At 41.9% G+C, this 17,748-nt stretch overlaps 1 protein-coding gene across 1 annotated transcript in view; it reads left to right on the top strand.

The window, feature by feature from the left end:
- The window catches only part of slit1b (slit homolog 1b), a gene marked incomplete at both ends in the record, with an annotated part of 62,966 nt that extends 45,420 nt beyond the window's left edge, over positions 1-17,546 (top strand). The window contains 15 exons of the mRNA XM_080515893.1: positions 827-898; positions 1,225-1,296; positions 5,647-5,810; positions 9,100-9,224; positions 9,420-9,514; positions 10,138-10,277; positions 10,387-10,480; positions 10,651-10,788; positions 12,814-13,042; positions 13,126-13,256; positions 14,247-14,401; positions 14,470-14,681; positions 15,545-15,669; positions 15,810-16,021; positions 17,272-17,546. Of these exons, the coding sequence (XP_080372019.1) occupies positions 827-898; positions 1,225-1,296; positions 5,647-5,810; positions 9,100-9,224; positions 9,420-9,514; positions 10,138-10,277; positions 10,387-10,480; positions 10,651-10,788; positions 12,814-13,042; positions 13,126-13,256; positions 14,247-14,401; positions 14,470-14,681; positions 15,545-15,669; positions 15,810-16,021; positions 17,272-17,546 (2,239 nt within the window). The remainder of the gene's footprint in view (positions 1-826; positions 899-1,224; positions 1,297-5,646; positions 5,811-9,099; positions 9,225-9,419; positions 9,515-10,137; positions 10,278-10,386; positions 10,481-10,650; positions 10,789-12,813; positions 13,043-13,125; positions 13,257-14,246; positions 14,402-14,469; positions 14,682-15,544; positions 15,670-15,809; positions 16,022-17,271) is intronic.
- Positions 17,547-17,748: the final 202 nt, after the last annotated feature.

The raw sequence follows: 17,748 nt of genomic DNA on the forward strand, positions 1-17,748 counted from the left end.
CATTTTTTGAAACTATAGTAACTGAAGTAATAATGTTATAAGAGATAAATATAATTGCATTTCTTCAGGTTTCCCGCAGTTCTCTTATAAAAACCCGGTATATAGTGCAAACGTCTGCAACTGTTTTTTTGTTTTTTTTTGTTTTGTTTTTGTAATTTCCCACCAAATAAAATTCATCGAGAGCCACAAGAAATGTTTAAATGAAGATATCACAGACCTGTATGTTGGTGAGAGCGTGTGTTCATAACCAGATATCAGTGTATGTACCAACATCAGACGAGGGTACGAAGCCTTTATTCATAACAGTCTGAGGGGAGTAAAGTCGAGAATCACTGGTTTAAGCTACAGGTTTAGATTTGGGCTCCATGATATCAGGTGTACATCCAATAATCTCAATTATTATTATTCTCAGAACCTGCAGAACCAATAATGTTTTGACTGTTACAGACCCGTTCGAGGGCCGCTGGAGCTCCGCACACCACCAGTTTCACACATAATGCAATAATGTGCAAATTAGTCATGATACACTGAACTGAAATTAAATTATTAATGAAATCAGATGGTAGGAAAGCGATGGAAAGAAATTGAAACTTCAACGTACGAAGACAGCAAACGTGTCTATAATGATGTGATGAGGTTAATTCTCCAGGTGAGCACAATGATGGAGGATTTTTTTTTTTTTTTTTAAAGAGCATCTCAGAGAGAGCAGGGGTTCACTGCACTGTCAAAGATCGTACAGAAAAATATTCATGAATGAAGGATTGGAGATTTTGTCAATTTTTGGAGAAATTGAACCGTCGTCATGTTAACATTCTGTGTGTTGCAGGATCCTCAGTTATAACTCCCTCCGCTGTATCCCTCCTCAGGCTCTGGCTGGCCTGCGCTCTCTCAGACTGCTGTGAGCTCACACACACACACACACACACACACACACACACACACACACACACACACACACACACACACACACACACACACACACACACACACACACACACACACACACACACACACACACACATACACACACACATTTAGCCCACCTGTTACAGGCCAAACCACGACACTGCATCCTTCTTACACTGTCTATATTACAAGCCAGAGCCCCTTTTGTAGAGAAGGAGACCAGCTGCCTGAAGCTGTTACTGACCTGCAGGATCTGCGTCCGTGTGTGTGTGTGTGTGTGTGTGTGTGTGTGTGTGTGTGTGTGTGTGTGTCTTTCAGCTCTCTCCATGGTAATGACATCTCCGAGCTGCAGCGGGGCATCTTCAGTGACGTGGCTTCCCTGTCTCACCTGTAAGAGCTACTGTATGCTTGTAGAGCTCATTTATCTACAGTGCCTCCATTATACATGTAATACCTTCAACATCACTGCGGTACATTTATCATACTTACACTACCTCCAATATACGTACAGTACCTTCAGTATACCTACAGCAACTTCATCTACCAGTACCTTCAACACACCAACATTACCTTCAGTATTTCCAAATTGTTGATACTTTTTATAATATTTTGTTTGAATTCTGCTGCAAAGCTTTTCCAAGTTGGAGACATTTTTCTTGCTCTGTCAGACGTTTACGGTAATAATGCTCTTAGTCTTTTGTGGTACCGTAGCAGTGTTTTGTTGTCATACAATAAAAAATTAGTGGTCTCACATTGTACGTGCAAGGTATAATTGAGTGAAATGAAATGAAAAGATATGAGTCACCGTTCAGTATTGGTAGCCAAACAACTAAAACAAAGCGAAACTTCTAGTCCAGGAAATATGGTACTGTATCTCCAATGTCGTGTGGTCTTGTATTTCTGTATTTGTCGGGCGAAACCACATTTTAATTGTAGTTTATCTGTTTGGAGGGTCCAGATTGGCGATCTTCTCAGCACTGTGTGTCTTTTAAAGAGTAAACATGAGTGTTTCTGGGGGATAATTTAATGCAGTTCAGGTTTTGGAATAGGCACTTTGTCGTGATGGGTAATATTAGGGTCCGGGGAATGTATGATGGGATTAATGGGCCGCACAAGTAATGCTGAGAGTGTGTGTGTGCGTGTGTGCGTGTGTGCGTGCGTGCGTGCGTGTCTGTGTATGTGTGTGACGCATGTTCATCCCCTTCCTTTATGGCTCCACTCAGATACAGTCCAGTTGTTAATGAATGAGTTGTTTCAAGTAGAGTGGCTGCATGGTGGATTGAATTAGCTGAAGAGATGGTTCTATTGATCTGTGTGTGTATTTACGTGCGTGCGTGTGCGTGGCAGGCACACAAAGATAGATGCTCCACACTGTTGTGAAGGTGGTGCAGGAATTATAGTGGGGGTGTTTTTATTTTTTATTTTTACGACATCAGTGTTGATATAAAAGCCTTCTCACTCAGCAGCTGTAATCAAAGTGATCTGCTCTGTATGATCATCTCACGGAAGTTATTCCAGAACTGGAATTGGCTTTGTGATGCATGTGTGAGGGTTTACTTCACACGCCGAGGTCAAACAACGTTCTCTTAAACTACCAGATGTCCTTTTCTGTCCCTTCTGACTCTAACTCAAATCTGTCCTCCACTTCTTCATTAAAAGAAAATAGGATAAAGAAGTCATTTTATCAAAATATTTGACGAAAGCAAAGACTTTGAATTAAAAAAAAGGGCCTTTTCCCTTTAAAATCTTAATTTATGTTCCTAACCTGTTTCATGTTTATATAACAACTTCACACTATAAGCAGAGAAATTCACTCCAACACCATTCAAAATGATTTATTATTATGGTCTGTTTTATATGTATGATATATATTATGTTATACACATGTCAATATACAATGGCTGATTTTAACACTGTTTTATGGCAACATTTTTTTAATGCATTCATCAATAAATAGAAATGAATGAATATTTCCTTTATGGTTCATTGATCAAAGATAATAATCTGGATTTGCAAATGTCGCAGATTGCATCCTTTTCTATTTGTTTTCACCTCCTTGACTTTTTGTCCCCTTATGAGTTTTTAACTTCAGCGTTTTAACAAATCACTTAACTTTGATTATATTAAGCTGCTCGCTGCTTCTGAACGTTTCATTTTACAAAGGACATGCTTCTTTTCTAATAATTCATTATATGTAGCCTACACAATCACAACAGAGTCGTACAAAAAAGTCCATATACGTATGTATATGTGCGTAATCATGGTGGTCCAGTTGTAGAATTCAAGCCTGTCATATGGAAGAATGGGTTCCATTCCCAGCCAATACAAAAGACCTTTAGAAATATGTTTACGTAATTCATTTTAAAGATGCATTATTGATTATTCTTTTTTTTTTTTTAATCTTGATTGGCTCTCCTCCTGTGAGTTCTCCACCTTTTCAGTGGGTACTTTTCCATAAGATTTACCTGTAAATATGCTTCTTACCACTGGCCTAATATCGTGTGGGCCCTCTTTCCTTGCTTGGTCCTCTCTGTATTTTGACAAATTGTGCATCAACAAGTCTGACGGATGAATGCAGTCATTGTTTTAAAGAGCCCTGACGGATGAAAAACCACGTGAGCTGGTGTAAAATCCAGTTGTTTCTAAAGGGATAACACAGAGGGACCTCGGGCTTGAGCGCGTTAACCGGGTCTTTCCTGTTTTCTGAGAAGCCTGTCATGGAGCTTCTCCCTGGGAATCCACTGGACATGATCTGTCAAGGATTTACAGCTGGATTGAACAAGTCTTGAGCCAAACCTGACAATCTGTGAAAGGAGGAGACGTCCTGTACAGATGTACACACCTCTGTGTGTGTGTGTGTGTGTGTGTGTGTGTGTGTGTGTGTGTGTGTGTGTGTGTGTGTGTGTGTGTGTGTGTGTGTGTGTGTGTGTGTGTGTGTGTGTGTGTGTGTGTGTGTGTGTGTGTGTGTGTGTGTGTGTGTGTGTGTGTGTGTGTGTGTGTGTGTGTGTCACTGAGGACTGAGAGCTCCACCGTGTGGCTTCAAGAAGTAGGGCAACTCATTTTTTTTTTTTTTTTTTTAATAATCAGGCATTTCTTTCCGCCCTTCTTTCTTTCTGTCAGCCTTTATCGGTTAACATTTTAATAATTAGGTTACAGTCAAAACTATTATCTTCACAAAATGAGAAACTAATAGAATCTAAAGTAATGAAACGACACGCAATGATGTTGAATATTGTGATATATGACCACTTAAGTGCACAGCAAAAAGCTGTGTGGTTGAAGTGAATGTCTTTTCTGCACCGTGGGTAACGGTTAACAAATAATTATGGCTGTAAATTGATTGAAGTGGGGGTTTTTTTATTAACTCATTTTACATTAATAAAATCAACCTTTTTCCCTTTAATTGCACTTTTCACTCACATTTAGAACCAACCAGTCATTTTCAATTTGCATAAACATAATATACCTACCTCAGTCAGGCTTTTGTGATATGTGCATTGCACATGTTGATTCAGTCTGCAGCTCCAATACAAAGCCGCTGCTTTAAAATAGATCAGAGGTGTCGGAGGCATTTTAGTTGAGGGGCCACATACAGACCAGTTTCATCTTGAGTGTGTCTGATCAGTAAAACGGTGCCATAATGACATTTACACTTAAATGTTAAAGGTTTTGTTGTTCTTGTTGTTGCGATGAAAATGTCTATATTTTCACAAAAAACCAACAATTACTATGAGAATATTGCTACACTCTCAACATGATGTCAATTTACGTTAAACCTTCTGGTATAAAATGCATTGAAATGTCAACAAAAAACGTCTATATCTGTTGTGTAATGCAGGTTTTTACAACGTGGCAGCGTCACCAATGTTTCAACTCAAGTCTCTGTTTAATCACGTCTGCTACTCTTAAGAATTGTGTTAAATATTCAATGTTTTCTTTGAAATGTTTATTAGGTTTGGCGGCCAGATTGGAGCCTCTTGGGAACCGGTTTTGGTTCACGTTTCTTGTGTTTGTCATCCCTAATATAGAGAGTCTTTGGCGGGGGTGGGGACTTTGGTGGTCACAAAGGACAAGGCCCACTGTTACTGGAATTGTGAAAAGATTTTAATTAATTTTTCTTGTTTTTTTAAAATTAATTTTTACTGTTAATTAATGGCGCTGTACTGTAACATTTGTGAAGGACAAACCTCAAAAATGAAATTGAAATACATTGTAATCAGAGCTTTTTGAGGAGAACCGCCTGGATATTTAACTCTTTATGGAGCCAATTTAATTCGGGTTGAGACTACAAATGAAAATCAATTAATCGTCAACTCATTCTAATAGTAAATACCAAGGTTGAAAACTAAGGCGTGAAGCTTGATAATGACTTTATTTAGGAAGAAAACTGTGCAATTACATATGCAACAAAAGAACATGGTAATAACACAGTGCAAAGTAGGCAATGTTTGTGGCACTATCTGACGTCATACAAGACACATTAGGCATGTTTTTTTTTTTTTTTTTTTTATTTGTTTCAACCTAAATTGTAGAAATAGCATACTGATCGACTGAGTCGACTCAGAAAATTCGTCGACTGGTCGGGTACTCGGTTGTCGTAGTATTTCAACTTGTTGTCCCAACCGTACAATTACACACTTCAGCGCACATCACCACACTCGTCACAAAGTGGTTCAAATGACAGAGAAACATTGAAAATCGAGTGATCTCCATTGAACTGACTGCGTTTGATGTCCCCAGAGCCATCGGGGCAAATCCTCTGTACTGCGACTGCCGCCTGCTCTGGCTCTCCGACTGGGTGAAGAGCGGCTACAAGGAGCCTGGCATCGCCCGCTGCACCGGCCCCCGCGGCATGGAGGGCAAACTGCTGCTCACCACGCCTGCAGACAAGTTCCAGTGTCTGGGTGAACACACACACACACACACACACACATACACACACACAGCCCGCCCGATGGCGCCTTATGAATGGAATAGCATTGTTTTTCCCATTGTCTTACATTTATACAATAACATGTCACCCAATTTACGTGCTTGACAAATTTTGGCATCAATACAAAAAAATCTAACATACAATACAATTGCACTAACCACAAAATAAAATCCTGTAAATAAATAAAAATAATAGCAATAATAAAAAAAAAATAAAAAAAAATCAACATCAAACGGTTGTTGTTTAAATAAGCACGCAGTTTGTGCAATATAACTCTACATTTGTACTTTCCAATAACTGCGTTCAAATCAAAATAATATAACTATTGGTCGTGATATCGATTGGATGTTGCTTTACATTTTGAATCAATATGAGCTTCTCCATTTAAAGAGTTAATAATAACACATTTTGTATAATTATATTGAGGGGGACTCTTTTCCCGATTTGTGGCGCCCCCTGGAGGCTGCGGCACCCTGAGCATTTGCCTGGACTGTATTGCCTAATGGGTAAACCAGCTCTACATGAAAGCATGGTTTCCATCTCGTTTTGACTTTCATCAAAGTGACCCCACATAAAGAAAACCCTTTTCAACCTAATGTGCTGCCGACAGAAGAAAACCGGGAGGATTGCAGAGTTAACCCGGGGTTCTTTATACAGTATCTACATGTGATTCCTTCATTTAATTTGTAAAATGATGTGAAAGAACAAACACCCACATGCCATTGCTTCCGAATAGAACATACTTAATGAAAGGTTTTTAGTCTGTGTGACCTTCGTCAGGAGTTGTCTGCTGCTCCTCCCACACATTCGCGCCACCATGTCTTCAACTGCAAGTAAAAACATGCAGAAAAGTGCCTGGATGAAGGATTCTCATCAGGTGGAAATGCTTTTTTAGAGTCTGACATGCAGGACATGGGATGCTATTCATTTTCAAGGTGAATGAAACCTCCACGGCGGCTAATTGTGAGCCTCACAGACACATGACTGCTATCAAATATTGTGTTATATAATGTAATTTGATATATTACAATGATTAAAAATACAATGAGGACTTTACCTGAGGAGAACAGCATTCTGGGAACTTGTAGTCATCGTGGCATTGATCAGGTTAGTCCAACAATAATACCTCGAACAGGGAGAATGATTTTACCTTCCTTTTCCTTTTAATTGTTTTCATCAAGATTCACATAAAATAAATTGAGTCAGGAAGTCATGCAGTCTTGAGCCCTGTTTCCATGACAACGTCTCAAGTGAAAAATACATTGTTTTTATGTTTTCATTACGGAAAAGATTCAAGTTCAAAATGAAGACCGTTTGCATTGAAACAGCAGATTTCAAACGATGCGGTTTTTATTAGGGGTGGGAATCGAAAACCAGCTCCTGTTGAGAACCGGTTCCCGGTGTTCCAACTTTTCAAAGTGATTCCCTTATCACCGCTGTCGCCGAAAATACAACAAAAACCAAAAAACAGGACCTTCGAATAAGAATAAAGCATGAACATCAGGTAAAGAATACAAAGCAGCTCGTTTCGTGAGCCCGAGCTCCAGTTTTATCAACAAATGGTTTGTGGAATAGATCAGTGATTCTCCCAATGTGGGTCGATTGTTTTTGTTTTCGATAACATCCAACCAGAAGCTTGTAGTGTAACGTACTGGAGTTACTTGGGGTCAAGTCGCAACGTCGGATCACTCCTGTTTTCATCCCCGTACGAAATAAAAGTCCCGCATTTCTGCACCTTTCATGATTCACCTGTTTTCTTGCAAGCGTTACAAACATGTCTGGGAACCGGCACACCAGCTGCTGCTGATCTGTGGGGGGAAATGTTTGTTTTAAAAATTGAATTGAATTTTTTGATCCACTCTGTAAACCGATTCAATGAACCAAGTCGTGGGATAACTAGTACGAGAGGTAAACTTTGACTGAGTTGCTGGAACCGGGAGTCGTCGCCCCCCCCCACTGTGTTTGAGGCGTGAACACCGTGTGAATTCTCCTGCTGCGACTGTTTAATCAGAGCCTGCTTCACGGTGACACCTGCTAAATGTTTCACTTTTAAACATCCAAACTCGAAACTGCACCACCTCCTAATTAATGTTTCCCCAACACCTGTCTTTTTATAACCACAGAATGCATCCCTTCCAATGTCACTTTTGGCCCTAATTTTCACTTTTGTGCTTCACATTTTTAATTTGACTGAATCTCATGTGGCGGGAGGTCGCAGCTCGTTCTCGTGCAGGAAAACTGTGAACAACGGAGATGGAACTCTCAGTTCCACAAAGATGTTTGTGTCTCGGTTGGAGGGAATAAAAAAGAAAATCATGGAAAATTGTTGTTATTGTTAATTAATAACAATAATAATAATGAGAATTAGTTAATTTCATGATTAAATTGCATATCAATAATGTATAAGGGAGCACAAATACAATGAAAGGTATTAAAACGTAACAAGTTGTTGTTTATATGCTGTTACTAACAACATATAAAAGCTTTAAATATAAACTAAACCAAATAAAAATAGAAAACAGACAAGAATGAATTATTGATTTAAGAAAGATCAATTAAAAATCCATTTCAAAATTGATTCAATTTCTTGTTAGTTTCATCATACGGAAATTCCCACAGGGACCAGACAAACAATTCTAAGACCTTGGAGGTACTTAACTTCAACCTCAACAATTTCTCAATTAAAGGGTGGTTTGATAGTTTGTTGCACTCTGCTGGGTTTTTTTTTTTTAACCCCAATCGGCTGTCCAATCAGAGTGGAGAAAACCTCAACCAACTTTAAAGATTCCATTTAATGCCAGCAAGACCACTGCTGTTTTTGAGGGAATACACTTTGAAGACGATGTTGTTGAACCTCTGACACCAGTGTGAACTGCAAAATATGGGACCTTTAATTCCACAGGACCTTTCGTCAGTGCTTTAAAAAATAAACTGGATGAAATGCTACGACACACAGTTTGGATTGTGCCCTTTATGCAGTTTACTGGAGAGTTGTGCAGCATCGTCTGGTTACCTAGCAGCAGGTTTTACCTTGAAGCAGAACTTTTGTGTAATGAAATGTGACCAGAGCAGCCGTGTTACATCAACTGCAGAGTGAAAATCTATTAAGCTTCTATAAGACATTTTGTTTCAGTCTTGAAAACTGATTTGTGTGTGTGTGTGTGTGTGTGTGTGTGTGTGTGTGTGTGTGTGTGTGTGTGTGTGTGTGTGTGTGTGTGTGTGTGTGTGCGTGTGCGTGTGCGTGTGCGTGTGCGTGTCAGGCCCAGTGGAGGCGTCCGTTCAGTCCAAATGCAGCCCGTGTGTTTCCTCGCCGTGTCAGAACCAGGGTGTGTGCCAGGTCCACCACACGCAGCAGTACACCTGCACCTGCAGGTCCGGATTCACGGTACGAGGACACGTGTGTGAGATTTGTGAACACCTTGTGTCATGTCACTGATGTAGTTACAGAGCTTTAATGGCAGTGATCTGATATTTGGTGTGTGTTTGCGTGTTGTCGGTGATTATTATGAGCTCAGCTCTGTCCGATAATCCCATCCAGTTACTCTGTTGATCAGATCTGTGTGCGTGTGCGCGTGCGTAGGGTAAAAACTGCGAGACTCCAGTGGATGCTTGTGTGAGTAATCCCTGCACCAATGGAGGAACCTGCCTGAGTGATGAACAAACAAGGGGCTTCAGGTAATAACAATGCACATCCCTCAAAATGAGGAAGTTATTAGTTACTCTTCCAGTTACTGTAGCAAAAGTGACTCATTGTCTCATGCCAACAGTGTTGCTTTGACAAATTGTCTGAGCTGTCGGCACTCATAATTTCAGTCAGTTAGAGGAAGATGCGCTATAATCTGGATGCTCGCTGAAGTTACCCAAAGTAGAGATCTCTTACTGTGTTTTCAGGAGTCGATGATGTCAATGTATCAAGGCCATTTCAGTCAATATATGAATATTTGTTTTAAATATAATTAAAGAGTTAAATGGGAATCACTGTTAATCATGACGAATATATTTGATTAAATACTTGGGTTTAGTTCCTTTGTGTGATTTGCAAAGATAAAGATGTAAAGGGGTATAGCATTAAAAAGACAAAAAATTATATTTCTCCCTACCTTCTTTTCAAACGTGTAACACACATATTGTAAAATTGAAACGTGTGTCGAGTGAACTCTGGATCACTCATTTGGATGAGCGTCTCTTGTTTTGTTCATTCTGTTTGTTTCTCTACTTTATTTCTTTCTTAGTGCTTATATTTTATTTCCAGACTTGTTGTCATTGCTCGCCTAATTTTCCTGTTTTGATTCACTCAGCTGCGCATGCGTGTTCGGTTTCCATGGCACGTTCTGCGAGGTGAATGCAGATGACTGCGGGGACCACGGCTGTGAGAACGGCGCCACCTGCGTGGACGGAGTCGGCAACTACACCTGCCTGTGTCCCCCGAACTACACCGGTACGACGCCGTCAAGCGTTAGATACCCCGAAAGCCTCGGGAGTCGTTAATGTGACCGGAAACAACACGCAGATATTTTTGGAGTGTTTTCTTTTTTTCTACCTTTCAGGTCTCTTTTGTGAGGAAGAGGAAAATGTTTGCTCTCCAGGTAGAAACCCCTGTCAGCATCAGTCTACTTGTATCAGCACTCCGAGTGGCCCCAGGTGACTGCACACACACACACACTCACACTCACACACTCAGCAGAGTTCAACCTCCCACATGAGATTAAAGCAGATTCGTGAACACGAAGGTGAATTTTGCTGACATCTGTGTTGACTCTCCAAAATCCTACATCATGTGCCGTTTGTGTGTGCGTGCGTGCGTGTTTTAGGTGTGTGTGCATCCCCGGCTGGGTGGGCCCAGACTGCAGCATAGATTATAACGAGTGTGTGGATCATCGCTGTCAGAACGGCGCTCAGTGCGTGGACCATCTGGATGGATACAGCTGCGTATGTCCGGGGGGATACAGGTACCCGCCGCACCGGCAGAATTGAGGAAAACTGACATGCACGCTCTGAAAAAATGTTTAAAAAGGCAGTAACATTCAAAAAGGTGTGTTTGGATTCATCAAATCAGCAGAAAAATAGAAAAAATGGAACTTTGCAACTTAAAATATGACTTTTATTTGTAATTTTTTTTGTTTTGTTTTTTAGACTATAACACATTAATCGTGAAATTAAATGTGTTTTTGCTTCATGAATAACACAAATGACAAACTTTAAACCTTGTGAGCGTGTAAAGTTACCAACATGGAACAAATGAACTTAAAATGCTCCCATGTCATATCAGATCAAGATGATCTTATTGTAAAACATTTACATTTGCTGATGAAGTTAAATATTGTTTATTGTTTATACACAATGTACAACTAAGATATCACCAGATATTTTAAAGTCCATTGTTTCGCTTTATTCAATTTATTTTTTCATCATATTTTTCTTGGTGGGCTTATAAAGCATCAAATGAACTTTTACAGTCATGTCATATCATCACATGAGACATATTCTGAACATTATCATTTCAGGAGATGGGGGGGGGGGACCATAGAGATACATAAAATCTTATATAAAATGTAAAATCTTTACATGGCTAATATATCTGTGGTGAATACATAATGAGGTTAATTAAAATGAATGGATTATTAACAGTATGAGCGTCACCTGTTTATTCGAGTGGTAAAGGAAACGCCTGAAGTCTTACGTACAATCACAAAGTAAAACCTCCAAGATGCATTTCCTCAAGTCAAGTGATTGCTGTGTAATCACACCTGATGTGCCATCAGTTGTTGATTACCAGGTTTTATGAGGCGAGTGCTTGTTGTTGACAGTTTGGACTTTTTTTTTTTACATTTCTTCAGACATATGGTGTGCATATAGACTCCTCTGTAAAAGTAACTTCACATGTGCAATGGGTTCTGCCATATTGTTGCAGCCATAGTGGCTACGGTAATCATTTCTAAGATAATTTACCCTGAAGCCGAACTTTATTGAGCCGGTTTCCATGTGAAAATACAAAGTACCTATTGGTGAATCATGAGTCACTCTGAACTGCACGTGGTCACTGTAATTTCCTTGAGAGGTTGTGTATAGGAGCTGGTGTTTATTGAATTAGGCATGTTTTATCATCCGCTTGTGCTGGGAACGCTCAGATCTGGCAACCCTGCCCATCTTCAAGTAGGTTGATAGCAATCCCAGAATTAAGGAGCGATTTGTCAACAGAGTGCATATTTACTACCATTTACTACACCATCGTCTGCATACAGGGTGACACATTTCTTATACAGTAGATGCTGAGTAATTCTACCTGTCAAATAAAGACATTTTAAGCATATTCAACATTTAAATCGTAGTGATTTGGAATGTAAACTACAGCAATGTCAGCATTGATGGTGATTCATGTTTAAAATATGGCAGTCTGAAAAAGAAACACATAGTTGTCATATTGCAAGAAACATAATCGTGAGAGAGCTGTGTCGTAGGAATGATGCAGCTCTCACAATTATGTTTCTTAAAATATTTTCAAATGGCTCTACAAATTGAATTCCATTATTGGTAAGTCATCATGTAATTGGCTTTTTTTTTTACATATAGAATGGTCAAAATTATTCAGTTTTTATTTTATTAGTGGTTGTAATTGTTTCAATTGGTCTTCTAATGTAGCTGAGTCTTTTGGTTCATTAACTGTGAAAAAGAAATCCCAAAAAATGTTTATCAGCTGTAAAATAAACATTTTCTTGATGGACTGGAGAAAATTGACAGGAATAAAATTGGTTTGGAAAACGTGAGCTTCAAAGATTGTGTTTTGGCCTCACTTTAATGTTGATTGATTGAAGATCCTGATTGGTCTTCTGTGTTAATGACAAACAATACTAGGAACCGCTCAGTAAAATTTATCAACATTAAATCACAGTTTCTCTAAAAATTGTTTATTATTTTTGACTGTCCTCGATTCTTAACTCATCGCTCTTTCACCTCTCCACCTTGTTCATCATCAGTGGGGAGTTTTGCGACGTGGTGCTCTCCACCCAATCCCCCTGCCAGCTGGCTCTGTGTCAGAACGGCGCCCCCTGCGAGGACAAAACAGGAACCGCAACCTGTCAGTGCCTGCCGGGCTTCGAGGGAGAGCGCTGCGAGAGGCTGGTCAGCGTCAACTTCGTGGACAGAGACTCTTACGTTCAACTTGAAGATGTCAAGAACTGGCCTCAGACCAACATCACGCTGCAGGTGAGGTCGAGCGCAGGGGAATCCGTGGATTATACAACGGTGATGGACTGGTGTGGTCTTGTCTGTTTATGTGTGTGTTTCAGGTGTCAACAGCAGAAGACAATGGTATCTTGCTCTATAACGGAGACAACGAGCCAATCGCTGTGGAGCTCCATCAGGGTCACGTCAGGGTCACCTACGATCCCGGCAACCAGCCCGCAACGGCAATCTACAGGTAGACCAGTAGTTGATAATCACTTTATCCTTGAGTGGTTATGCTGTTCATTTTTGAAACGCCGATTGAGAAGACCTGAGACAAATGTCCTCGTACAGAATTCACTGATGGCGCTGTGTTAGCAAGACCCTTCAAATGAAACATCACGGTGGATCTGGTGTTCATCACGCTGAGACTTTGTGGAGCGGTAGCATTTCACTGATCTGTCAGAGTCCCTCCGCAGGCTCTCGGCTCCTCGTAGCCTAGCAACACTGGTCACATTGTTTGACGTTGTTGCTCAGAGAGCGCCCTCCGTCGTTTGGGAACGTGGACAGATGACATCGGCCATGCGGACATTCTGATTTAATCACAGATGCAGCGAGAGGACTCTTAAAGCTGAGAGTCCACTTGATCAGGTGTCGAGTGCTTAAATGTTTGGCTGCTTCATTGTTGAAGGGAAGGCCAGCTGAAGGCGCTCATGCACGGACATACAGCGTCATTTTCTCTCGTTACTTTTTCAAGGATTCTTAAAAGATCATTTATATAGTTTCTCCAAAAATATTTCATGAGCTAAAGTGTTTTGATAATTCTTTCAACAGGAAGTTCTTGAAATTGCTGGAAATGTTTTCGTTTGGAATGCAGAAGTATTTGTTTCAGAAACATTTTGTGTTGGAAACAGTAAAAATGCTGAAAATTAAGCAGTTGGCATGCCAGGTCATGAGTGGCTGCTGTTGTTTGTTATTTTAATGAAGCCACACACATATGCCGTAAACATTAAGGCGAGTATGTCGCTTGTCCATACCTTCATCTCGACAGACAATGAAGTTGTATTCCTGTTCCAACAATAGAACAAGTCTCAGGAGAATATGGACTGGGAGTCATGACACGCGGGAGGCAAACATTGTTGTTTCTGTCCATCTACTTGATGGAGAACTATTTACTACAGTCCTGGTGCGCTTGCATAGTAGCAGTGTTTCTGAAAGGTGGCGTGTTCTCTGGTCTTATGGACAGCCCCGAGACGGTGAATGATGGCCGTTTCCACACAGTCGAGCTCGTGACCTTTAACCGGATGGTGAACTTGTCAGTGGATGGCGGCGAGCCGACAACGTTAGACAGTCAGGGCCGCAGCCTGCCGGCGGCGGGGGAGGCGCCCCTCTACGTTGGAGGTAAGAGCTTGGACGTTTCAGCTCAGCTCATCCTGTTGGAAATATGTGATCGATTGAACTCCTACCAGGTATGCCCGAGGAGGTGATGCCGGCCTCGCTGGGCCTCTCGTCGGAGAGTCCCAACGTGTCCAGTTTCCACGGCTGCATCAGGAACCTTTACATCAACCACGAGCTGCAGGACTTCACCCGCAGCCACATGAAGCCGGGCGTGGTGCCGGGCTGCCAGGCCTGCCGCAAACTCTACTGCCTGCATGGCATCTGCCAACCCAACACTGCACAGGTGAGCACAATGAGTGCAAGTCACTGTAAGATTCAATTTTTAACTCATTCCAAGCAGATCAGGAGGGTCTGAACAACCTTCTCTGAACAACAGCTGGTCAAGCTGCGAATGGAGTTCCCAACACTATGTGGTGACTCATAAAGGACGACCAGAGCAGATACATGTCCAGATGATATACAGACAATAGTTCATCAGTTCTGAAAAAAAACCTTTGCTTTGTGTTTATGGATGCTTTTGGATTTAACCATCGTTTGTTTGTTTGTTTGTTTGTTTGTTAGCCAGCTGTGCAAGTAAAACCGCCACAGGTGGCCAAACTAACATCCCGATACTCTGACTTCTCATCTCAAAGAAACAGTTGAGGATAGATGATGGCATAGAGGTCAAACATGGAAACCATTTCTTTTTCCGTAAAACCCAAACCTTTGTGTTATTCCAAAGGCCACCTTGTGTGTATGCAGTTGAAGCGATTGTGCAGAAGTGACCATACAATTTACAACAACCATGGTGTCAAGAGCGAGCTACAAATACATAATCACATGATCCAAAGTAGATGCAGCGCTTGTATTCATGAATCGTGATATATAAAAATGTGTGATGATGATGCAGCGTGTTTCCGTCCCTGAACCCCCTCTCAGCTCCAGGGTTTTTGCTTTTCTTTGCTCCGAGCTCTTTCAGATTATTCACAATGTGGCAGAAATATTCCTGAGCTGATGAACGCTGTTATTTGATTCGACGTTCCAATGAGACACCTGATGTCTCTCAAGAGCTCTCCATTCTTTCGATTGAAAAACTTTTGAGGGCCACAGGATAAAGGAGACGATGCAGGCTGATCATTAGGGTGGTAACTGTGTCTCATCTCAAAGGGGCCACAGTGTCGCTGCCAGCAAGGTTGGACAGGACAACACTGTGACCAGCCAACCACAGGAGGCATTCCTGGGGTGGAAGCTGTCGCCACAGGAACCGGCGTCAACCTGTGCAACAGCAGCAAGTGAGCCTGTTTTTATTCAAACATGAAATATCAAGCACTTGACTTTGAAAAACGTCTGAATTCCTAATGCCTTTTATCATTTTATTCTCCTGATAAGTGATGCTAAATACTCTGAATGCGTCGCTTTCTCCCGCTCACAGGTGTGTGAGGGGCATCTGCGTGATGCTGGACGCCCAAACGTACCGCTGTGACTGTGACGAGGGTTACCACGGTGCACTGTGCAACCTGAAGGAGGAGTCAGCGGTGTCCTCCTGCCAGACTCTGCAGTGTGTGCACGGCCGGTGTCAATGGTCAGAGGACGTCGAGAGCTGCGTGTGCGAGGCGGGATACAGCGGCAAGAGCTGCGATATCGGTGAGGCACGAGTGCCATCCCGGATTGGAGTCGGCAACTATAAGTCAGTTTAGTGTTGTGAAAGATGTTGAAGATGTCTCCCACCCAGGCAGATTAGAATATATGTAGAGAGGCATGGAGTGGTGAAAGCCTGGTGGAATTATGTTCATTTTGTCTTTTCAAATTTCAGGATATTGTTTCTTGTCAAGCAACAAATCGTTAGGGACAGATGCTTTTTAACCTGACATGTTTGGACTGCTTCTGCAGTATTCCTCAGAGCAGTTGGCCGGCCAAGAAACGGACACCCGGCAAATTTTACACAGATGCATTTAACAGATGGAGTATTGAAAAAAAAAAAAAATTGAAACTAAATATTTAAAATTGTCGATTCCAAACTGTGCCTGTTCATGGAGCCATACTGGCTTAGCTGGTCTTAATTTGCAGGAATTGCATATTTATTAAGGTCATTAAAAGGTGAGTGTTTTTATCCCCCGCCGTGGCTGATAGGCCCCGAAGGGGGATCTTGAAACAGTCTCCGTGCGTCCGTCCGTACGTTCGAACGTTTCTACCTATATCTCGGCAACCCCTGGGCCCACAGTGACCAAACTTCACATGTGGATACATCTCAGAGGGGGAAGGGATACTATGGTGACCTTGACCTAATTTGCATATTAAGTAGGTCACAGGGTCACGAAGTGCTTAAAAACACATTTTGGGCTCTGGAGGCCTAGGTTTTTGAGCTAGGGCTCTGAAATGTTATACACACATGATACACACTCCAGGGATAACCTCCAGTACACCAAGTGACCTGACCTTGACCTTGAAGATTGGTAGGGTCTGAAGTTTGCTCGTCATGGTTGCACAATACATGTATTTTCATATAAACATTTCTCCTCATTTCTCAGCAGTTCCTGGGCCCACAGTCACCAAACTTCACACATGGACACTCCACCTGGGGAGAAGGGGCACCATGGTGACCATAACCTAATTTGCATATCAGGTCACAGGGTCACTAAGTGCATAAAAAACACCTTTTGGGCTCTGGAGACGTATTTTGACATAGCTTCTGAAGAAGACCTTTCAGATTCTACATAATTATCTACTAGGACCCATGGAACACCCTCTAGTGTACCAAGTGTGCTGCCTTAGAGCTGGCTTTGTGAGAAAATATAAAGCCCTCCGGCGGCGGATTAGCCAAGCAACGGCCTTCTTGTTTCTCCTGTTTTTGCTGAAACATCATCAGCTTGACCGTCACGGTGTGTCGCTCACAGAGTCCCCATGCAGAGGAGAGCCGGTCAGAGATTACCACCGGCTGCAGCGCGGCACCGTCCTGTGCCAGACGTCCAAAACCTTCTCCTGGGTGGAGTGTCGGGGTCGATGCCGCGCGGGTGCCGAACCAAGCTCCGCCTCCTCCATCGCCGTCACTTCCTGCTGTGCTCCCCTGAGGGTCCGGCGCCGGCGGCTCGCCTTCGAGTGCGATGACGGGACCTCGTTCACGCAAGACGTGGAGAAGCCTGTGGAATGTGGCTGTAAGGAGTGTGTGTAACACACGCACGTGCACACACACACACACATACACAGCTACAGAGGTACGCACACTGTATTGTGGATTCTCGCACTGATAAACAGACTTTTTTTGGTTGTTTGTTTTGTGTGTAAAGACTTCTTCCCGCTCCAGACACAAAACAACGAGTCAACCTCATCATCACCGTATTCTTCCTCCTCTGCACGGTAATGCTCACCCGGTG

The sequence above is a fragment of the Blennius ocellaris genome (assembly GCF_963422515.1).
Source record: "Blennius ocellaris genome assembly, chromosome: 3".
NCBI classification, from domain to species: Eukaryota; Metazoa; Chordata; class Actinopteri; order Blenniiformes; family Blenniidae; genus Blennius; species Blennius ocellaris.